This window comes from Madurella fahalii (assembly GCF_045866475.1).
Source record: "Madurella fahalii IFM 68171 DNA, scaffold_5, whole genome shotgun sequence".
In the NCBI taxonomy this organism is placed as follows: Eukaryota; Fungi; Ascomycota; class Sordariomycetes; order Sordariales; genus Madurella; species Madurella fahalii.
The window spans coordinates 4,709,244-4,731,574 of record NW_027263975.1 but is presented as its reverse complement, the minus strand read 5'-3'; the positions used below and the strand labels follow the sequence as shown (position 1 = coordinate 4,731,574).

Genomic DNA, 22,331 nt, shown 5'->3' with positions numbered 1-22,331 from the left:
TGGACTCTACGACAAACTTGACATTAGAATCGGACGCGGAACTGTCCCCGTCACTTGTGATTGTCCTTTCGTTACCCTTTTCTGTAGTTTTCTCTACCATGGAGGCATCCAACAACGTATTTCGTGGTTCCAATTCGGTGGCCGACTTCTTTGACCCTGACAAGAACCCGCCTCTACCTCTCGTGGAGATTCCCGACCGCTTGAACCCTTTCAGGAAGGATGGCGTTCGGATATATGCCAAGATGCTTACACACCTACCCGCCCAAAATGTCAAGTCGTTGCCTGGTACGTAGATTTCCAAGTGTCGGATAAGGTATAAGGTATGGAAAACTAATTCAAGTTGCAGCGCTGAGCATGCTCCGTGGCATCCCAGAGGCACAGAGCCGAACCATTGTCGAGGCCAGCTCCGGCTCTACTGTCTTGTCACTAGGCATTATTGCCCGCGTTCTATGGGGCCACAACGATGTTAGAGCATATGTCACAAACAAGAAGAGCCCAGAGTCTCTGAGCCTCCTTCGCTTCTTTGGAATCACACCGTGGGTCTCGACGTTCTCATCCATATCTAACGTCCAGAACATCGATACTGAGAATTGGAACAGGCACCTTTACGGAGGCCTCGCACAGCAGGAACCCACAGATGAGTCTGGAATCATGTGCAGGTTGAGGCGGCTCACTGCAAAGCGTGGGGACGTGATCTACCCGGGACAGTATGACAACGAGAATGTAAGCAATGACTATCTGTCTGCACTCACGTGCTCGCATGGGTAATCTGACCTTCCTACAGAACTGGCGAGCACACGAGCAATGGACAGGCCCTCAGATATTACACCAGCTGCCGGAGATCAGCCTCTTCTGCACCACGGTGGGGACTGGAGGTATGCTAGTTCCAACCATCCGTCGAATGCTACATCGCGCACAGCTGTCTGACAGTCGTTGCAAACCCAGGTTGTATTACCGGCACATCAGCCTATCTCAAGTCACAGAAACCATCTGTCAGAACTTTAGGGTGAGAAGCGCTGAACCCGACCTCCAACACTGTCGCTCGAACCTGATGGCTGATGTAAAACAGTGTTTTCAATGTCTTTGGTGATCCGACTCCAGGTCCCAGGCACTTCCAAGGATTCAACTCATGCGGATTTCCATGGGAGCAGATGGTAGATGACTTTGTCGAAGTAGCCTCCGTGGATTCTTACCGCATGTCGATGCAGCTTTCGAGGGAAGGTCTGATCGCTGGTCCCTCTTCTGGACAAGCATTGCGTGGTCTTTTGGACTATATCGGCAAGATAAAGGAGTCCGTAGGGCTTACGAGTTTATCCGATGGCGCTAGCAGAGAGGTCTCATGCGTGTTTACCTGCAGCGACCTCCCCTATCAGTATCTTGCTGGCTACTATCAGAAGCTGGGAGCGGAGGAATTCCCGCCCATTCAAAACAAGGTAAGGACTACATCTTCGCCGCTAGCCCACCAAATCCATTACACCCTGGCCTACTCGAGAGGTTTGCTAACTTGTGGGTGAGTAGATTCTGCTGCAGTGCGACCAGCTCAGGCATGATGAGCGGTGGATCTTAGATGCCGCTAGGGCAGTGGAGATACTCGACAGCAGAAGAGTTCCTGCCTCGAGCAAGCATGGGGTCAGTATGTCGCTGACGACGCTCGGCTCAGATTTCAAAGCAAGCCAAGTACATAATCGCCGAGCCCCAACGGTCTGGTCCACACTTCGGTCTTGCCTTCGGGGTCTGGTTCCTTATGTCTCTACGAGCTCGGATACGCAAACTCCCACGTGTTGCTCCGTTCACCCGCCAAGATCCGATGAATCCATCCCACTGATTCTGGATCTCCGAAGCAAGGCTGCCTTTAAGGCACGGCACCTCGCCAACTCTATTCACCTACCGTTGAAGGGACTAACGCCCGGGCTGGCGGATGGGGATTTGTTTGGGGACCCAGATGCTGTGTTTGCGGTGTGGAATGGCATCCAAACTCTTTTCTACGAACCTGGCGCATCGAAACATCTAGGTGATATCAAACAAAGTCAGCGTGCAGTGGTTGTTGTCTGCTATGACGGGGATGCGTCACGGTTAGCAACTTCAACCCTTAGACACCTCGGGATAGAGGCGTTCAGTGTCAAGGGGGGTTTTCAAGCCCTCAACGAGGCAATGAGTAAATAGCAAGCACCTTATGGCAGGCGCCTAATGCTAAATGCGACTCACCACTGTGTTCGTATGCGTTAGAGATAGCCAAAAGCCGGTGCTTAGTGATGCCTCCCACCGATCACGTTTAATATTCCTGCCTTGCTGCCGCAGCCTGCCGAGTGTGCTAGAGTCAACTTGTCGAGCTAGAAACTTAATTACGGACTTTGGGATGCCACGGAGGAAGGACGAGAACAAGTAGTAGTAGGAGTATTACACGTGCTCTGGTACGTGACCGCCACCCTTGCGGAGCAACTGCCTACGTCTTTCTTCCTTCAACCAATCGAAACAGTGTCTCTATACTTATAGTTACCTTACAAAAACGATACCCTCAGCACGAAAAAGGGGAAGAGTGTAAAGAAGTGGGACCTGTAGTTATATGAGATGTGCTGTGTGTACCTAATGTGCAGCACAGTACAGTGTACATTTGCCTTGCAGTGGACCAAGCTCTAAAGTCGGCAAAGCCAAGAAACTTTGGACAACGTCACGACGTCTATCAATCGCGATAATAATCACACCGAAACACAACAAATGCAACAAACTCTCCATTTACTTAATGGAGGAAGAGTCGCTGCTGCCGCAGCAGCCAGAAAGCAGGTTTCGACAGTGCCTGCCCCCGCCGGTCCTGGTTCCTTCACCAAGGTCGAGAGATTGGGGAATCGCGTCCTCCGTGAGCAGACTTACTACTTTGTCGACGATGCCACCGACAACAAATATCCGGTCATTCCGAGCTTCGATCACTGGCGCTTCCCCCACGACAACCCCCCCAACAATTGGAAGGACCTCAAGATTCCCGTTCCCCCTCCCTCGATTCTCGCCCTTCTCGTTGATCTCGAGGCAAGCCGGCCAGGGCACGCGACCAGTCTTGCCGCATTACGGCTTGCGTTTCGGTGCTAAGGCCGCCCATCTTGTCCCTACTGCCATGGCCAGCTGGTTCGATGCAAACCGCATGTCACGCTATTGCCGTCTCGGTTCCATGGTGAACCCAGTCGACGACGATCGGAATATCCTGCTTATCCGGCGTGACATGCACTGGCTGTTTGACGAAGGCTAATTTTCTCTGGTACCAAAATATGAAGTCACAGCTCCCGAGGGCAGCCCCGTACTCGTCGCCCATGTCCTACAAAACCGAGGTGGTGCTGAACTGCAAGCCCTCGTCCACAACCGCGCCTTACAATTTCCGCTTTCCGGCATCTCACCCCAATTCCTGTTCGCCCGCTTTGCCTGGTGAGTTTTTTGCGACAAGATCTATCCGTTCCTTAAGGGCACACTGAAGTATGCCGTGTGCGTTTTCAATCCCGCCACTGGTACGGTCAAGACCGAACCCCTGGATCGCGCAGCGGTTACCAAATTGGCTCGTGTCCTACCCTCTCGTACCCCCAGCGGCAGCGCCAGCCCCAAGAAGCGAAAGTTCCCCGACAGCCAACGGAGCCTCGATGGCCAATCTGGTGATTCCTACGACGACGATGACAACGAGGACGATGATGATGATGGCGATGAGCCACCACGCGGACGCCCCTCGAAAACGACGCATATACGATTACGACTACGACTACTCCTGTAGGCATCATCTACCCACTCACGGACACCTAATGAATGAACCGAGCCTGGCCGGAGTCTCTGTGTCCACTGTGTCCACTGATGTGGATCATAAACATGCTAGGTTCCAGGAAACCAAGTCACCACCACTACGTAAAAGAACATCAGACAGTAAAAGAGTATATTAGGTGTATAAGCAAGGCCATGGTGAGATTGTAACTCGCCGCTTAGTGGCTTGAGAAAAGCGGTTGATGACCTGGACGCCACGGCTTGGTGCTCATTGCGCAGTCAGACAATCATGGTAGATGGGCTGCGTTCCAAACCGCTTAGAGAAATGCAGGTGAATTCGTCGTACAGTGGGAACAGATCCCAAGATCACCCCGCGACTCTGCGGTTAGCAGTGCGGTCTTCGTAACAGCCAACCAATCGGTTACTTGCCTTGTTTGCCATGGAAAAACTTTGCTTGTTGCCCTCTAGTTCGGCTCCTACCGAAGAACTGGCGTAAGTGCCGTGGATAAACCCGCAAATACCCTGATTAGCTGAAGTTGGTCAATTCTCCCGATAGGTCAGGAGTGGCCCCGCCAGAGTGCTAATCGATCTAGATTGCTGATTCTGTGCCGAGAAATGACCTCGTCAATGCTCGGTTCGACCAACCGAAGCTCGACGCAGCCAAGTCTAAATTTGGTTTCTGAGTGGTGTGGCAAGGCAGTTATCCGGCAATGGAGTCGTAAAACGTGGGTTACTGCCCTTGGGTCTTGAAGGCTGTTGGGTGCTCGGACTTCTCCTGCTCCATCATCTAAGGAGACTGTGCTCACCGCCATTGTCGAGAAAACAACATCTGGAAAGACGTCTACCTTGGCCCATCATGCTCTGGTCTGCTCTCGCCCTCGCAGCCCTGGCTGACGCGCAGGGTTTCATGCAAGGCTTGAATCACCTGCGGTTCGGATGCTCACAGATCACGGTTGAGCGTTTGGACCCCCTCGTCAACCCGGGAGAGTTCCCAACACCGCACATGCATCAGGTCGTGGGAGGCAACGCGTTCAACGCGTCGATGCCATACACCGACATCTCTCAAATCGCTACTTGCACCACTTGCGGTCCGGCCGATGACTTCTCCAACTACTGGACGGCAAATGTCTACTTCCAAGCTCGTAACGGAAGTTATAAGCGTGTCCCCCAGGTGCCTAACAGGTAGCTATACCAACGCTGTGCCTCGGTGATACATTCAATGAACCAGCCTTGACAAGCATTGTTTCTCTTGCAGATTCTTGTTCAACGACAGGTTCACGACACAGATCTCCGGGGGAATGGTTGTTTATTATATCGCCCCGAGGAAAAACACGGTCACGGCGTTCAAGCCTGTAAGCCTCTGACTTGGCGAGCCTTCCATGGGTCGTCACATCAACGTGCCTCAGCTTCTAACCGCCGTCCTTAGGGTTTCCGCATGTTTGTCGGCGACGCCATGAACCGCAAGCCAAAATACAAATCCCAGAGCTGCTTCCGTTGCTACAATGCCCCCAACTTTGGCGGAGATGACATGGCTCCCTGCTCCGACCCCAGACTCGACTTTGAGGGCTTCCCTCCCCAGCCGTGCCTCGGCGGTATCCGTTCCAATGTTTTATATCCGACGTAAGAATCCGTGCTTCTGCTTCCCATCTGTGGGGACGGTGGGGACTAACAATATCACCTCAGCTGCTGGGATGGCAAGAACCTCGATAGCCCCAACCACAAGGACCACGTCGCCTACCCAGTCAGCGGGCCCTCCAACTTCCTGTCCACCGGCGACTGCCCCGCCAGCCACCCCGTCAAGATCCCCCAGCTCATGCTCGAGATTGTCTGGGACACGACCAAGTTTAACAACCGGGCCGAGTGGCCGGCCGATGGGTCTCAGCCATTTGTCCTCAGCACGGGCGACAAGACGGGCTACGGCCAGCACGGCGACTACGTGTTTGGGTGGAAGGGCGATGCGCTGCAAAAGGCCATGGATGCGAACGGCTGTTTCAGCGCCACGTGCGGGAACCTGAAGAGTCAGGACATCAACACGGCCAACAGGTGTGTGATTCAAAAGACGATTCGGGAGGATGTCGACGGCTGTAAGTTGACCGGATCCATTGACGGCAAGGAGCCATCGGCGGCCAGCTAACAGACACTTAGGGTTCACCAAGCTCCCCGGCAATCCGATGGAGTAGATTGTCCTTGGAACCGTCCAAGTGGGGATGGAGGACGGACGGGGCTTGTTGCGTGTCTCGCAATGATGTCTTGGCGTGAATTAGGGAATTATGTCCCGGGAGACCGCGTCCTGTTGTTGTTACGCATGCTTGAATACCTATGTATTGCCATTACCGTGACATTCCAGGTGTTTGGACTCAACCCATGGGCTGGGCCGATCAGCTGTGATGAACGGTCATTGTGAACAAGCCCCGATAACAAGACGGCTAGAATTGCTGTGTATTCTACCGTGGTCAAAGGTTCAAGTACCTTAGCCCGGGTAGCAGTGTGGGCGGCGACTCGTACCGCCGAACTCTGCTATTGTCAATGTGTGGGGCAATCCCTTGCAGCGGGGTACGTCACTGTAACCCTCCTGCTACTGTAGGTACCTTTGGTGTTGTATTATACCGTACGGTATACTACAGTTGCCCAGATTGTATGCGGGCATCCTCGGGTTCCACATGAGTGCAGTCAAATTCTGGTACCATCTTGGGCGGTAGATGAAGCGGGACATGGCTGGAACGCGCTGGTGATGACTGGTGTGCTTTGGGATCTACTGCTACACGGTTGCTGATAAGACCCTTGTCACGTGGTGGTGCCTGAGACTGGGCTGAGGCCCAATATTTTTTTTTTTTTTTTGGTGAATCATACAAAGCGAGCTCCGAGCTTGTCCCGGTGACAGCTCGTAGCGGCTTTTTTCAAGCAGACAACATGGCGCCCACAACCACTCCTGCCCTTCTTTGGGGTGGCCGGTTCACCGGTGAGCTCAATTACCCATCCAGTCCGTTGCGGACTTGTTTTTGCTAACAGTGAGTTCTCCATTGACAGGCGCGATCGACGACTTGATGTTCCAGTTCAACGAGTCACTTTCTTTCGACAAGGTCCTCTACAAAGCCGACATTCAGGGCTCGATTACGTGGGCAAAGGCGCTGCGCAAACTCGGGGTCCTTTCGGATGAAGAGCTGGACAAGATTATCTTCGGTCTTAAGCAGGTGGAGAAGGAGTGGGAGGAGGGCAAGTTTGTCATTGACACCAAGTCGGACGAGGACATCCATACCGCCAACGAGCGGCGCCTTGGAGAGTTGATCGGCTCGGCTGCTGGCAAGCTTCATACTGGTCGCTCTCGCAATGAGCAGGTTGGCGTGGACATGCGGCTCTGGGCTGGCGAGCAGCTTGCCGAGTTGTCAGCTATTTTGAAGGACGTTCTCCGTGTCAGTGCTGCACAGGCAAAGGAGTACCTTCCGCTCCTGATGCCGGGATACACGCACCTGCAGCGCGCGCAGCCTGTACGCTTCTCTCACTGGCTCCTCTCCCACGCCACCTTCCTCCTAGGCGACTTGCAGCGCCTCGAGGGCGTCCAGGAGCGCGTCTCTGCGTGCCCGCTGGGCGTTGGCGCGTTGGCTGGCAACCCCTTCGGCATTGACCGCGAGTTTATGGCCAAGGATCTGGGTTTCTCGTCGGTCCATCCTAACAGCTTGTGCGCTGTTGCCGACAGAGACTTTGTCGTCGACATCCTGCAGTGGGCAAGTCTGTTGATGGCACACCTCAGCCGTCTCAGCGAAGACCTGATCCTCTTCTCGACCGCCGAATTCGGCTTCGTGCAGGTTGCCGACGCCTACAGCACCGGCAGTAGCTTGATGCCCCAGAAGAAGAATCCGGATAGCCTGGAGCTCATCCGGGGCAAGGCAGGCAGAGTCATGGGACAGGTAAGCTCGCTCTCCTTGTTCATCCTAGCTCAGCAGCAATACTCTGCAATAATGCTGACGGGATAACGACAGGCATCTGGCTTCTTGTCCTCGCTCAAGAGCCTCCCCACTTCGTACAACAAGGATCTCCAGGAATCCGTCGAGCCCCTCATCGACTGCATCAAGACAGTCTCCCAGTGCTTAAGAATCACACAGGGGGTCCTTGCTACGCTCAAAGTCAACGGCGACAAGATGAAGGCCGCCTTGACTGACGACATGCTTGCCACTGATGTTGCAGACTATTTGGTCCGAAAGGGCGTTCCTTTCCGGCAGACTCACCACATTGCCGGCGCCATTGTCCGTAAGGCCGAGGAGGCTCAAGTGTCCATCTCGGCGCTTCCGCTGAAGGACTTAAAAGAGATCTCGCCGCTGTTCGAGGACGACATCGCACAGGTGTTTGACTTTGAGAGAAGTGTCGAGATGAGGTCCGCATCCGGGGGCACCAGCAGGCAATCGGTGCTTGCCCAGATTGCTTCAATTGAGGCCGTCGTTTCCAAGAGCTGAGTGGTCTACTGTGCGGGGTCTTAAAAGTTCCATTGCAGGGCGGGGAGAGCGGTCCGCTTTTCTATGAGCCCGCGAACCGCCGCCGACGGTCTCGGGCTGTGGCTAACAGCCCAGAGCAATAGACATAGACTAAAAGATGGCCCAGGCCCTCGCGGATTGTTACGAGACAATGTGTGATGCAAGGCTCTGGACGTGCCGGCCATGGCGCACCAATGACACCCAGCCACGGCCGTGTTTACGCTGCGAGGTTGTCGATTGGGAGGCACACTCCGGTTTTGGCGGTGTACATGCGAGATTCTCGTCGTGACACGTGCCTGGTGTTCTCGACCGCCCATTGGTGACATCATTAGAAGCTTTGATCAGCGAGCCGCTGTTTGCCGCCTCCCACCCTCATTTGTTCACTAAACCACAAAAAGTTCTCCAATGTAGCAAAAAGGGAGCCACCCGATCGACAGTCTCAGGTACATACATACAGGTTGCTTCACCAGCCACCATGCCGGACAGCACACCCGCACATCAGGAGAGACTAGAGGCCGAAGCTCAGGTCGTCGCCGAGCATCTTCCGCCCGGTTACACGGCCGAGTTCCACAGCACCGCCGGCAGCCCAGATGGATCCGCTTCTTCGGCATCGGGCTCCGAGCTGCCTGCCAGCACCGAGGAGTCGTCCTTGAAGCTGCAGGGAGGGGACATTCACCGGGACCTCTTCAAGATTGACGCCACGGCCCGCGCCCCAATGCACCGTCGGGCAGCGACATTCCACTCGCCCCGGGAATTCCAAGACGGCGACGATACGGTGACGCTGAGGGTCGGTGACCAGCTTGCGCCAGGAGGGTTCCGCCGCGCGTTTCTACGGCAGAAGCGAGGCAATGATTTCATGGCAGCTCGCATGCACATTACGAGGAACTTTGTAGAATTCCTCGACCTATACGGGAGTTTTGCGGGAGAGGATCTCGCCGACTCGGACGAGGAGGCCGTCACGGAAGAGGAGGAAGACGAAGCCCCCGAAAGGAGACCGCTTCTCAGGCAGCGGATGCCCGACAAAGCCGCCCGCTCCGCGAACGCTGGCACGACAAAAACCTTTTTTACGCTCATCAAAGCCTTTGTCGGCACGGGCATCATGTTCCTCCCCAAAGCGTTTAGCAACGGCGGCATCCTCTTTTCCTGCACCGCTATGCTAACAGTATCCACTATCACCATGGTCGCCTTCCACCTCCTGCTGCAATGCAAGCACCACTACGGCGGCGGCTACGGCGAGATCGGACACACCATAGCCGGGTCCAAGATGCGCGCCCTCATTCTCTTCTCCATCGCCCTCTCCCAGCTGGGTTTCGTCTGTGCCGGCATCGTGTTTGTGGCCGAGAACCTCGTCACCTTCTTCAACGCCGTCACCGCTACGGGCGAGAGCCCTTTCTCTCCTGCCGGCCTCATCGCCCTACAGCTGATTATTTTGATCCCGCTCTCCTGGATCCGCAATATTTCCAAACTCGGCGCCGCCGCATTGCTAGCCGACGTCTGCATCCTCATCGGAGTAAGCTACATCTACTGGTTTACCAGCACCTCCCTCACCGCCGAGGGGATGCACCCTTCCGTAGTGCTCTTCAATCCGGACAAGTACACCCTCACCATCGGCTCGGCCATCTTCACCTTTGAGGGGATAGGCCTTATCCTGCCCATCGAGTCGTCCATGGCGGAGCCGCAAAAGTTCGAGGGGCTGCTGGGCCTGGTGATGGTGCTGATTACCGTGGTGTTCACCTCGGTCGGCGCGGTCTGCTACGCGACCTTTGGCAGCACGACGCAGATCCAGATCATCAACAACTTCCCGCAGGACAGCAAGCTGGTGAATGCCGTGCAGCTGCTGTACTCGGTGGCGGTGCTGGTTGGAACGCCAGTGCAGCTGTTTCCCGCGCTGAGGATCATCGAGGGGAGGGTATTCGGCCACCGGTCGGGCCGGCGCAGCCTGAGGACCAAGTGGGTGAAGAATCTGTTCCGGTTCGGCGTGATTGTCGTATGTGGGTTGGTTTCGGTTGCCGGGACGGGCAATTTGGATCGGTTTGTGGCGCTGATTGGGAGCGTGGCGTGCGTGCCGCTGGTGTACGTCTATCCAGCGTATTTGCATTATAAGGGAGTTGCGCGGAAAAGCTGGGTGAGGTGGGGGGATGTGGCCATGATGGTGTTGGGGATCGTGTGCATGGTCTATACCACGACGGTGACGATTGTCAATAGCTTCCTGTGAGTGGCATAATAACTAAAGGATGCGGGCATCTGTTTGGCGCTTGGAATACACTGGATGGGTTTAAAAGTATTACAGCGAGGCTGAAGAATGGGACCGAGGAAGTAGATGGCAGTCTCTCCGGGAATCTACATGTACCCTACTTCGGATTCACGAATGGTCTGAGGTCAAATTGGGCTGGCAGGAATAGGCTCAATAGACTAGGTTCACGTCTTTGTTTCTTCTGTGCATCATATTGGTAAGTAGGTATCCAGATACGCTCGCTGGGTGGATTAAGCGATCGTCTACCGCCACAATCTAACTCACCATCATCTTAGTATTTCTTCATCATTTACCTTCGCCTGCCGTCAACTCGACATCACCATCCATCAACCTTTCCCGCTCTGTTGGGAGAATGATGTTGATTTGGCATCTGCTCAATACCGCGGCCTACCGGGCTCTATATTTAAATGGCATTTAAGTCGTTCTCTGTGTTGACACCCAGACCGACCAGTGCTTCATGAGCGTCAAAATGTCATGACTCCGTTGCTACTTGGGGAATTCAGAGTCAGAGCTGAGCAATCCCCATTAGCTCAGCTGTGCTTGGTGTACTATCTCATTCCGTGCCTGGCGAATATTACCCGACTAGTACCTACTCGGTGGCTCTGACCTGATTACTGCAATCACGGCAATCGCGGTAATCGCGGGTCCGGTTTTCTCACCTGGACAGTTGTGCTCTTGATTCCCCTGGGCCGGCTTTGGTGATTCGTGGTGGATGTGGACACTCTCGGCCTAAGGCGATGTGAGAGGAGATTGCAGCGTTGTTGAAGACCTACCTAGCTGGCGGAAGGGGTGTCTCTGACATTGATATCACCACCTTGACCATTTAGACCCCTATACTCTGTAAGGACAATAGAGGAAACGATGACACTTAGTTAGGCACCATCACGTGCCATAGCTGTACATACCTAGCTAGGTGTCATCATGTCACCGATCGCCCGCGTAAAGTAGAGGTCTACCTGGTTTGTATGGCGTCCTGAATGCCCAAGAACCCCCCTCTTCCCACTAAGTAAACAGCTCTTCAAATGGCGCCACATTGTCGAACATAAGCCTGAATGGCTGCGAAGTGGTGGTCATTAGATGGTCCTGAGTGCTGTTTCTCCATTCTTATCTGATCAAGGCGGCTAAGAGTACAGGAAGCGGCAAATTATTGGACATTAAGACATCAACGCCATTATCGCGGCATTAACAACTCCTTCACCGCAGCCACCACGCGTTCAACGTCATCTTCTGCCATGCCCCCAAAAAGCGGCAACGTCACAATCTGCCTTCCCACAGCCTCAGCACTCGGAAACATGCCCTCTCTAAACCCTAGCTGGCGGTAAAGCTTGAAAAGGTGAATGGGAGGGTAATGATATCCAATTCCGACCTGGTACCTGGTCTTCATAAGCTGTTGAAACTCGGCGCGGGACCATTTGTCGGGAAGGACTAGCTGAAACATGTGCCAGTTGGACCGCCCTTTTCCATCTCCACGGGGCGGCAACCGGGCTCCGGTTTGTGCCTCGAATTCATCTCCGAACGCAGAAAAATAATGCCGCGCAAGGTTGTGCCTCTTTCGCGTCACCTGCACAATGGTCCGGAATTGACCAAGCCCGATCGCCGCCGCTATCTCAGGCATGTTGGATTTGCCTCCTAGAACGTCGACTTCTATACTGTCGGTGCCCGCCCGCGTAACACCCTGTAAGCGAAGCTTTTCTGCCAAGGACGCTTCCTCTTCGGTATTGAGCACCAGACAACCCCCTTCACCCGTGGTGATGTTCTTGTTTGCCTGGAAGCTAAAGACGACCAGATCTCCAAAGGACCCGATCAGCTTTCCATCCCACACCGATCCGATCGCTTGCGCCGCATCCTCGATTACTCGCAGCCCATGCCTCTTTGCAAGGGCGTATAGCACGTCCATGTCCACCGGTAGTCCAGCCAGGTACACAGGAAGGATTCCCTTTGTGCGAGACGTCACGGCCATTTCGGCCTTTGTTAGGTCAAGGTTCCGCGATGCGGGGTCAACGTCAACAAAAACCGGTCTAGCGCCGACGGATAGGATGACGTTGGCGGTGGCCACCCATGATAATGGGGTAGTGATGACCTCGTCGCCCGGACCGATACCCGCCACTCGCAGAGCTGTCTCCAGAGCGCTGGTGGCCGAGTTAAATGTCCGTACAGGACGAACACCGCCAAAATACGAGAATAGAGTTTCCTCAAACTGACGGACTTTGGGTCCTTCGCCGGTGAGCCAACCGGACCTTAGCACATTGCAGACCTCGGAGATGGTCGCCTCATCGATACTCGGCTTGGAGAACGGAAGGAAAGGCTGGACATGGCTGTGCTCCGCCATGGTAATCGGTTGACTTTGCTCCTGGTCTCAAAAAGATAAACGCGGAAAACATTAGTAATTAGGGAACGGTGGAGGAGTGTCAACATTAGTACTCCGCCACGGCGGCAACGGAACTGCGGAGCGTAAGGTGGTCAGCTCACTAGAATACCATTCGGTCCCCCAAAGCGCTATTTACGGATTAGCGCCTGTTCCTCAGAGCTGAATTACATAGTGTAGGCACTGGGACATCCATCTGTAACCAATCATACGAGTATCGTGCAGATTTCTGTGTGTCCATGTCTCAATTGTTGGCCTTGGCGATCCGCGGAGAGCGCGGTAAACACCCCAAGTCCTCCGAGACACTCTTATTCTCGTCACTCAGCAAGGTCCTTTGCATTGCCCCCGTTTTTCAGCTACCAAAAGTCCTACCAAGGGCGTCGCTGGCCCAGATCGGTATAAGATCAAGGCGCACCGTGTCATTTGCCGGTCCACCTCACCTCCATATTTCGCGTCGACGTTCGGTAGCCGGACATCACAAAAAGATTCCCCCCAACGCAAGAAACCCCACGAATCAGTTCAACTGAACTCCACTTTGCTCCTGCAATGGCCGGCTCAAATCCAGGGCAGCTGTCCGCTGTTGTCTTTGCCTACCATGATGTTGGTGTGAGGTGCCTGGGCACCCTCCTTGCCCGCGGTATTCGCGTCTCACTGGTGGTCACCCACATCGACGACCCCTCCGAGACCCGCTGGTTCTGTTCCGTGGCCGAATTCAGCCAGGACCATGGCATCCCGTTTATCCAAGCAACAAACAACCCCAAGACGGACAATGACTTAGTCGCTCGCGTTGCGTCTCTCCAGCCTGACTTCATCTTCAGCTTCTATTTTCGCAACATCCTTCCCGTCAGCCTCCTGTCGCTGGCTAGCCGTGGCGCCTACAACATGCACGGCTCACTCCTCCCAAAATACCGCGGCCGGGCGCCCGTGAACTGGGCCATTCTCCGTGGCGAGACCGAGACTGGTGTTACCCTCCACGAGATGGTCTCCAAACCAGATGCAGGTGCCATCGTGGCCCAGTCCGACCCGATACCAATTCTGCCCGACGATACTGCCCATCAGGTGTTTCAAAAGGTGACAGCTGCTGCAGAGCAAACGCTGTGGAACGTCTTGCCGCTCCTGAAAGAGGGAAGAACTCCGAGGCGGGAAAACAAGCTGAGTGAAGGGAGCTACTTTAAAGGCCGAAAACCAGAAGATGGTATGATTGATTGGGCCTGCTCGGCTGTAGAGGTATACAACCTCCACAGAGCAGTCGCTCCTCCTCATTACCCTGGCGCGTGGACGCTGGTTAGTGGGCGGAAGTACACCATCGGAAAGGCTCGACTCGGCCCTTGCGCATCGCAGCCAACGCAGAAAGGTCTCGGACTTGACATTGTCGATGATCGTATCCTGGGACGATGCAGCGATGGACGGACCATCGACATCCATGAGCTTCTCGATGAAAATGGCAACATCGTGGCCCCAACCGCGTTACGCGAGGTCCTTCAACCATCACCTGCTCCAGAACCTATTCCCGACGGCCCGCCACCAAGTCTTTCTGATCCGCAATCGACAGTAAAGAAAAGAATCGTGATTCTAGGGGTCGACGGGTTCATAGGGCACCATCTCGCGCGTCGCATTCTCTCCGATGCCGCTTATAAAGACTGGGTCATCTACGGCCTTGACCTAACGGACCGCCATCTCTGCACTTGCCCGTTAGTCCAATCCCACCTTACGAGGCTGGAGAGCGGCAGCAGCGCAAATCACCATGGTGGCCGCCTCTTCTTCCGCCAGGGTGACATGCTGTCGGAATCGAAATGGGTTGACGAGCAAATACGGAACTCTGACGTGGTGCTGCCTCTGGCGGGTATCGCCCGTCCCCAGGCTTACATCAACAACCCCTTGTCCATCTTTGAGGTTGATTTCGCTGCTCAAATACCCATCATCGAGGCATGCGTGCGGTACAATAAGCGACTAATTTTCCCGTCTACTTCAGAAGTCTACGGCAACCCGTTGTCTTCTTATGTCCACATGGCCGGGCTTGACGGCGCACGTTCGAGGCCGGGTATCCTCCTAGACAACGGCGGGAGTTGTGAAATGGACGCGGACGAATCACCACTGATATACGGCCCAACATCAAAATCCAGATGGATCTATGCTACCTGCAAGCAGCTGCTCGACCGCATCATACACGCGCACGGGATACAGAATGGGCTCGACTATACCATATTTCGGCCGTTCAACTGGTTCGGACCTGGACTTGATGATGTCCCTCCACCAGCCTCACCCGATTCTTCCCACTCAGAAACCGGTCCGTCTGCGGTGAGAAAAACAGACACGGAGAGGACTTCTGACGGAAATGGCGCCATCGGCGGTAATACCGTGCGGGTGACCACCCAATTCCTCCGTCAAATCCTGAGCGGTGAGGACATCGTGCTTTGTAATGGCGGCGCACAAAGGCGCACCTTTACTTACATCGATGATGGGATCGATGCTCTCCTCAAGATAATCGATAACAAGGGCGGGGTGGCAAGCGGTAAGATTTACAATATCGGCGGGCGTACTGAGTCCAACAATTGCTCGATAAGAGAGCTGGGAGAGATGATGCTGCGTTTATACAGCGAACATCAGACACGCCATCATGGACCGGCACATGGGGCCAGCGGAGAGGTAAAACGTGGCAAGCTCAGAAGTCGGTTGGTGGAAATGAGCGGAGAAGAGGTATACGGGCAAGGATACCAGGACGTTGACAACAGAGTACCCGAAATCAGGAAGACGTGTGAGGAGCTGGGCTGGCAGCCGCTCACGCCACTGGAGGAGGGGCTGCGCAAGTTCATTAACGTTGCGGTAGCTGCGAGTCACAAAGATGAGGATATAGCGGTGTAGCTTGGTTATTAAACTTTGCGTAAGATGAAGAAAAGAGTGCGTCCGGTACATTGAAGGGTTTGAAAAGCTCATGGGGCCGGTGATGTGGTTTTGACAGTCGATATAGATCTAAGTTGCAACAGAAGAATTGAACAGTACCTTAGGTAAGGAAACGCAGATTCCAGTACTTATACGCTATTCGTTCAAATACCGACGCAAAGTTCCATTCTCTCAATTAGCTGGATACTACCTAATCAGGTATCATCTCCCCACTATCAACCCGACCGAAAGAAAGCCTAAAGGGCGGCCACGACGCCCAAGAAACCGGCAACAGCTGCCCCCGTGAAAACAACATGGCCCGTCTCTTTCGGCGCAACATTCTTGCTCGCGGCCGTGGCAGGAACGTTCTGGGGTGGGGGCAGCCCGGAGATGCTGGAGCTGCAGGGTCCTACCGAGCTCTCGTAGCCAGGAGGGCACTTGGACAAGGCCGAGTGGAGCTCGGCCGAGCTTGCAGAGTACCAGGATATGACTTCGCCCTGGTACGAGTACCAGTCGTCAACGAGGTCGGCGGGCAGCGCCGTCTGCCAGCCGCACTGTGCGTCGTAGGCACCGGTCGCGGTCATGTAGAAGCCGGTCATGACGTCGATGATCTCGGCCGGCGGGTAGGGCGCGGATCCGGCAACATCCATGATCGCGCCGAAGCATTCTCCCGTGTCGCCGCCGAATGCGTCGGGGGTGGACGTCTGTCGAGCAATGAGGTGGCCCACGTCGAGGTAAGCGGTGGCCGTGGCTAGGAAGCCGAGGAAGGTGAGGTTGAGACGCATATTTCTTCTCTCTTGGTTTCTCTGGCTCGGTTGCTTGTTGGAATGACAGCTGAGCACTCCGCTGATTGATGAATCAAGATCAGAAGTTTACCCCAGACACGGGGAACCAGCGTCCCCTTATACTTGCACGACAGATGACCAGACCTGGATCGGTTGAGATTGAGAGCTCCCCGCGCCCCCCTTACCCACCAGCAACACAGTTAGCGATTCCCACCGCCATGTTCCACAGCCTCAGCAGAGGCCGATTTGGCGGCTGGCGTTATCCGGGATTGCTGAACTACCTTCATCCAATCAGAACTAGTTGACGGTATATCGAACCAACAGCCGCACCATCATCTCCGATCAGGGGTTGATGTGTGCAATGCGCCACTGAGCACAACGAAAATTGAGTGGTTATCGAAAAGCTTCTGCCTAGATAGCACAATCCTCATCGTGATGACTCAAATTTCGTCGTCTCTCTTTTTTTATCCAAGTATTTTGCTATTAGCTTGCCCCGAGATGTCCGGTCAGGCACCTCGGTGATCAAGTGGCATCCTTGGCGAGCAGCCGCTAGCTTCGGCGCGAACAAACTATCGTGGCTCCGTCGCAGCCACACAAAACTTGCGGATGACTACATTGGTTGGCTGCGGTGAATTGAACCCCTTGTGGCTTCTTCAATGGTTGTCTTGCACAGCAATGGGTGGATTGTTGCGGAATGCGCTATTACTAGTGATACACTACGCACAACTCCGATTCGCTTTCTTCTCACATCGCTTTTCCTCCCCGCTTTTGTTTCTGTGTCGTTGTTCTCATGTTTGCTGGCTGTACCGTCTAAAAGTAGACCGAAAAGCAAGCGCAACGCGATTTCCAAGCTTCGAGATGCCACGGGAGGGGCCAAGACGTCAGATCCTCAGAGTATTGGGGACCGAACTAATAAGAGACGGAGCTTTGGGAATAAACTCAAAATGGACATAATATGCACGGTACGATATGTGTGATGTATATAGCTAAGTACTAGTACCGAAACCGGCGTCCGGCTAAGCAGCACTTGGCACTTCGCCTGCCATAACTCCTGGGCAGCTAATACGTAAAAGTTCCTTCACCAAGATGTATCTATCATAGCTGCAATCGTCGAGTCTCAAAACTACAATGCTCGCCCAAGGGAGCAACAAGATGACTCGAAATCAAACGCATTGCTTCCATTTTCACCAGTGGTACTGTTGTACTTTGGTATATCTGATACTTTTGTTGGTTGGGCAAGGTTGCTTCGGTCGAGAGGAGAATGCATTTGGGTGGGCTCTTAGGGTGACAATGAATTCTCGCCTAATTCCTTCGCAGAGGTATCATTAATCTAAAAGGTACTCCTCCGAGATCAGGAAGGAAGCTGTAGGCCCAACATATCATCCTTATCCCGAGTCCAAAGCTAGTAGGTCTCTTTCGGGGCAATGCTCCCCGGGATCTTAAATGACCTGAGTTCTGTCCCAATGCTAACACGGGTCTCTCCCCCGCCATCTACTGATTTGAGATTCGGTATAGGTTATCGAAAAGTAGAGGATACCTGAAAGCAACAAGGAAAGGAAAGGAAAAGAACGGCTAGGATGCATCTGCAAATCCTTCTTGCCTCTACCCTTCTATCTGCAGTCGGAACCTCGACTCCTCTGCATGCGCGACTCGCAGAAGTCGGCACCCCCTGCGGTGCAGAGCTAGGCGATTGCCCTACTCTCACTTGCATCCCCCTCGCCAGCGATTGCACCTACTTCCGCGAGTGTCCGGGGACCTGCCAGGACCTCAGTACTGAAACGCAGCAAATCTACACGCTGTGCGGCGGCTGGCAACTGTACGACGATTGCGACGAGCGCATCGAATTTTGCACGGCCGACCCTAGACACTATTACAGCTGCGGTCCCTCGTGCGATGGGATGGGCATTTGCGCCCCAATAAAGGATTATTGCCGCGGCGGTACGGGGAGGGAGTGCGATGATGGGAAGGCCTGTTTCGGCGGCAACGGGGAGTATGTGGGCATGTGTTTGCCGCTGCGGTATGGGTCCGACTACTATGAAAAGAGCAGGGAGGTAGAGGTCATCAGGGACGACCAGGATGGTCGGCAGGATGAGGAGGATCCTTGAAATGGAAAATCACATGTAGGTTCCGGGAGGTTTCGCGCCTGAGACCGACAAAGGCACAGGGATTAGTTAACTATCTGAATTAAGGGATTGAAACATTTGAGTTCCCGCTGTCAAGGTCCAGGAGTATACGGCAAATGAATGAAAAGCGCCAATAGATAACCGTAAGTAGGAAACTCAAGTGACATTGATGGGGCGCTTGGTTCTTTACATCCAAATATCACCCTGACCGGTAAAGCGCCAGAATTCAAATGCTGCACATGAGGCCTTGGTTAATGCCCATTTCCGTGCTCGTTCCGTTCATCGATTTTCGGGTCGGCGCATGAGTGCGTATGGCTTTCCAGAACATGTTTTTACAACGCTACCGCGCTTCTGTTGTTATAGCAGGTTTGTATTAAGCACCTCGTTTCGTCATCATCGTCATTGATTGGAATCAAAGGCGCTTTTATAGAAAGCCTCGAGACATATTCCATATGCGGGGATCATTGTTCAACCATGTTGAAAAGTCAATGACAACGTTTTAACTCGTCGTGTTACCTTTGGGTTCCAGATTATATAACACTGTCAGAACTTGCTCTTCTCAACCTAGATGTAAATGGGAGCCTCAAAACTGTAGGTACTACGAACACTGTAACTAAACCACTATCCCGAATTCTCTCGTAATAACAAAGATCACAAGTGTTTGCGGCCAGAATTCTCAAGCTTATTCCTAACACTAGACGTGAATTAGGGTTTTTATCAACCAATTCCCGGACGGTACCGGGGCTAATTCACGGACCAGAACAGTGCCTGTCCGGAATGACAAGGACCTAACGCTGTGCTTTCCACACAGGCGCTTAGTGACAGCGTCAAACTTATTTTTGTTTAAGAAATAGAGAGGTTACCGCGCTAGGTGTAGCCTGTAACGGGCCCAGATAGATGTAAAGTAGGTACAGTACTGGCGCTCGTGGCTAGCAGAACTGGGGACTAAAGGCGGGAACCTGCGGGTAAACATCATTCGGGACGATAACCCGGTACAAGCGATGTTCCTTTGTGGAGGCTGCGAAGGGCTGTAGGCATCTGGAGGTGAGGGGCATGTAATAACTCATTCTCCGCCCTATAGTGCCTGGTATGCTCAGTAAACAACCAGGCGACATTCTTGCATATATCGCACGATCTTGGTTACATAGCTTGGTAGCTAAACTTATCTGCTATCTGGAATACTACTAAAGCTCCGATATGTGTGTTGCCACACCCAAGAAGTTGGCATAGCTTATGTCGATACTGTGGGTTTGATGGAGCATGTGCGAGACAGCAATTGCACGTAGGTACCGGGCGCTAAACCAGGGCAGCTTGTCTGGGGCATTGTGAAAGGCGCTCGAGATGCAAATTCTTAGCTCGCTAGGGGTTTTAGCTATAGTGGTGCAAGGTAATTAACCGGCGCCTGCTCCGAGATGCTCAAATTTGTCCACCAATACTTTCAAGTTACCGGTCTATATTGCCTTCCCCACATCTAGAGGACAAACCTGATATAAAAGGGCTTGTATACTGGCGATACTTGCGCCCGATCCCACACGTGGTTTTCGCAATTCGTGTGCAACTATCATACACGATGCGGTTCTGTTCACTTGCATTCACAGCGACGCTCTGCCGCGTCGCTACGGCATCCCTGCAGGTCGTTCCAGGAGGCACATGGACAACTGTGAGATGACTCTCCGTTCATTTGGCAGCGGTGCTTAGAGAGCGCTTCGCCTAACCAGATTGGTCTAACCGTTGTTCAGCCAAACGGTGAACACCTGCAGGCACACGGTGCAGGCCTGATTCAAGAAAATGGGACATACTACATGATCGGTGAGGACAAGAGTGGCGGCCACTCCTTCTCGAACGTTAACTGCTACGCCTCCACGGATCTTGTCCAGTGGACGTTTGTGGGCGCCCTCTTGTCCCGAACCAGCTCCGGCGACCTCGGACCCAACCGAGTGGTGGAGAGACCCAAGGTGATTTACAACGACAGAACACGAAAGTATGTGCTCTGGATGCACATGGATAGCAGTAACTACGGCGAGGCGAGAGTAGCAGTGGCCACCGGGGATTCCGTATGCGGAAAATACCAGTATATTCGAAGCTTTCAACCGTGAGTACTACTTTACCTCCATGACCATCCTCGCCTCATTCGTGACTAACAGCAATTATCCGAAGGCTAGGAAGGGAAAGCCGCGATATGGGGTTGTTCAAGGACGATGATGGCAAGGGTTATCTTCTAACCGAGGATGTTTGTGCCCTCTCTCTTCTCACAAATAACAGACGGGCACTAATACCTAAGCGGCAGAGAAATTACGGCCTCCGCATCGTTGCTCTCTCAGACGATTTTCTGACCCCGACAACTGACGTATATGGATGGAGGTTAGAAGGCGGCGCCCGTGTTGAGGCGCCAGCAATGGTCAAGCTGGGCAATACGTACTTCATGTTTGCGTCCATGATGACCGGATGGGACGCCAATGAGAACCAGTATACAACCTCAACCTCTCTCAGATCTGGCTGGTCGGCGTGGAGGAAATTTGCCGACAGCGGGTCGAAAGTCAGTTACCTTTTCTTTCATTCTCCCCCCCCCCCCCCCCCCCCCCCCCCTTTTTTTTTTAAATTTCTTTATTTATTTATTTACTTTTATTTATCTTTTTTCCCCTTTCACGCGTAGCAGACTCCGAGATATTCCTTCCAAGATCATCACTTTGAATGGCCTGGATCTCGAGGCTGACCTGAACGCCAGACCTATAACTCGCAGACCACCTACATTCTCAAAACCAGCGAGAGCAGCGCGATCTATCTAGGGGACAGATGGGTCAAAGACAATCTAATGGCGAGCACCTACGTCTGGCTCCCGTTGAGCATCAGCGGAACTAGCGTCACCATGAAGAATTTTGTGAGCTGGGTTCCAACGACGAATTTCGTGGCATGGCAGAGGCCGCCATCCGAAAACAGCTACGAGGCAGAGAGTGCGACGTACGGTGGCAACGCACGCGACATCAGTTGCTCCGGGTGCTCGAACGGGGTTGCTGCTGGATATATTGGTGGCCCCGACAGGGGCAGCGTCACGTTTCGCGGCATTAGGAGCGATATCGACGGGTTGACAACCATCCGGATCAAGTTCCTGAACGGAGACACCGGTCCGCGCTACGCGAATGTGAGGGTCAATGGGGATGCCGGAAGGAAAATCGCCTTCTTGAGTGCTAGAGGGGATCCTGCGAGCAGCACGCTCCATGCGAACTTGAAGAGGGGCTCGGACAATACGATCGTCATTGAGGGAGTGGGTACTGGTTGGGGTCCTGATGTTGACCGCTTGATGGTGCCTGTTCAATAGTCGAGTTGGCGTACTAGTAGAACCTGTCCAATAGAGTCCCAGCACTGTGAAGGTACCTCTCCTTCTATCATGTTTGCAAGTCAAACATCTTGGGTCCTCTAGCTCGAAGTTCCCAACTGTGCTATGCCGTATGTCTGGACGGTTGAGGCTAGGTATTTGCTTGCATCAACATTCGGCCGCTGTCACGGCTGTACTTAGTCTAGTTTGGTCCAAGATAAAAACTACCTCGCCACAGCTCGATTCAGAAAGCGGGAATTGAACCGCTGGCAAGTAAACTGGTATAACACACAAGTATCTGGTATCGAAGGCTGCGCCTGCCTCCATACTACCTCCACAAACACTCGTGAACTTTGTCACGGTAAGGAGACAACGACAAGACTGCGTAATTATCTCAATCAGTAGTAATTACT

General features: G+C 53.6%; 10 protein-coding genes across 10 annotated transcripts; 8 read left to right on the top strand and 2 right to left on the bottom strand.

Moving 5' to 3' along the window:
- Positions 1-98: 98 nt before the first annotated feature.
- Positions 99-2,163, top strand: MFIFM68171_09988 (uncharacterized protein; the record flags this gene model as incomplete). The annotated part of the gene is made up of 7 exons (XM_071065407.1): positions 99-285; positions 347-536; positions 600-723; positions 785-875; positions 946-1,006; positions 1,070-1,433; positions 1,519-2,163. The coding sequence occupies 7 exons, from the start codon at positions 99-101 to the stop codon at positions 2,161-2,163; spliced, it is 1,662 nt and encodes a 553-aa protein (XP_070921508.1).
- Positions 2,164-2,715: 552 nt separating this feature from the next.
- Positions 2,716-3,081, top strand: MFIFM68171_09987 (uncharacterized protein; the record flags this gene model as incomplete). Its single annotated transcript, XM_071065406.1, has 1 exon — positions 2,716-3,081. One exon carries the CDS (start codon positions 2,716-2,718, stop codon positions 3,079-3,081), a length of 366 nt encoding a protein of 121 aa, XP_070921507.1.
- A 1,507-nt stretch (positions 3,082-4,588) lies between these two features.
- Positions 4,589-5,912, top strand: MFIFM68171_09986 (uncharacterized protein; the record flags this gene model as incomplete). Its single annotated transcript, XM_071065405.1, has 5 exons — positions 4,589-4,914; positions 4,988-5,084; positions 5,159-5,352; positions 5,416-5,816; positions 5,878-5,912. The coding sequence occupies 5 exons, from the start codon at positions 4,589-4,591 to the stop codon at positions 5,910-5,912; spliced, it is 1,053 nt and encodes a 350-aa protein (XP_070921506.1).
- Positions 5,913-6,642: 730 nt separating this feature from the next.
- Positions 6,643-8,180, top strand: ARG4 (argininosuccinate lyase; the record flags this gene model as incomplete). The annotated part of the gene is made up of 3 exons (XM_071065404.1): positions 6,643-6,691; positions 6,760-7,637; positions 7,710-8,180. 3 exons carry the CDS (start codon positions 6,643-6,645, stop codon positions 8,178-8,180), a joined length of 1,398 nt encoding a protein of 465 aa, XP_070921505.1.
- Positions 8,181-8,673: 493 nt separating this feature from the next.
- Positions 8,674-10,413, top strand: MFIFM68171_09984 (uncharacterized protein; the record flags this gene model as incomplete). Its single annotated transcript, XM_071065403.1, has 1 exon — positions 8,674-10,413. The coding sequence occupies one exon, from the start codon at positions 8,674-8,676 to the stop codon at positions 10,411-10,413; it is 1,740 nt and encodes a 579-aa protein (XP_070921504.1).
- Positions 10,414-11,623: 1,210 nt separating this feature from the next.
- Positions 11,624-12,781, bottom strand: MFIFM68171_09983 (uncharacterized protein; the record flags this gene model as incomplete). The annotated part of the gene is made up of 1 exon (XM_071065402.1): positions 11,624-12,781. One exon carries the CDS (start codon positions 12,779-12,781, stop codon positions 11,624-11,626), a length of 1,158 nt encoding a protein of 385 aa, XP_070921503.1.
- A 582-nt stretch (positions 12,782-13,363) lies between these two features.
- Positions 13,364-15,679, top strand: MFIFM68171_09982 (uncharacterized protein; the record flags this gene model as incomplete). The annotated part of the gene is made up of 1 exon (XM_071065401.1): positions 13,364-15,679. The coding sequence occupies one exon, from the start codon at positions 13,364-13,366 to the stop codon at positions 15,677-15,679; it is 2,316 nt and encodes a 771-aa protein (XP_070921502.1).
- A 275-nt stretch (positions 15,680-15,954) lies between these two features.
- MFIFM68171_09981 (uncharacterized protein) lies at positions 15,955-16,482 on the bottom strand (the record flags this gene model as incomplete). Its single annotated transcript, XM_071065400.1, has 1 exon — positions 15,955-16,482. One exon carries the CDS (start codon positions 16,480-16,482, stop codon positions 15,955-15,957), a length of 528 nt encoding a protein of 175 aa, XP_070921501.1.
- A 1,577-nt stretch (positions 16,483-18,059) lies between these two features.
- MFIFM68171_09980 (uncharacterized protein) lies at positions 18,060-18,587 on the top strand (the record flags this gene model as incomplete). Its single annotated transcript, XM_071065399.1, has 1 exon — positions 18,060-18,587. The coding sequence occupies one exon, from the start codon at positions 18,060-18,062 to the stop codon at positions 18,585-18,587; it is 528 nt and encodes a 175-aa protein (XP_070921500.1).
- A 1,588-nt stretch (positions 18,588-20,175) lies between these two features.
- MFIFM68171_09979 (Galactan 1,3-beta-galactosidase) lies at positions 20,176-21,921 on the top strand (the record flags this gene model as incomplete). Its single annotated transcript, XM_071065398.1, has 5 exons — positions 20,176-20,265; positions 20,345-20,697; positions 20,763-20,835; positions 20,893-21,141; positions 21,331-21,921. 5 exons carry the CDS (start codon positions 20,176-20,178, stop codon positions 21,919-21,921), a joined length of 1,356 nt encoding a protein of 451 aa, XP_070921499.1.
- Between the last annotated feature and the right edge of the window lie 410 nt (positions 21,922-22,331).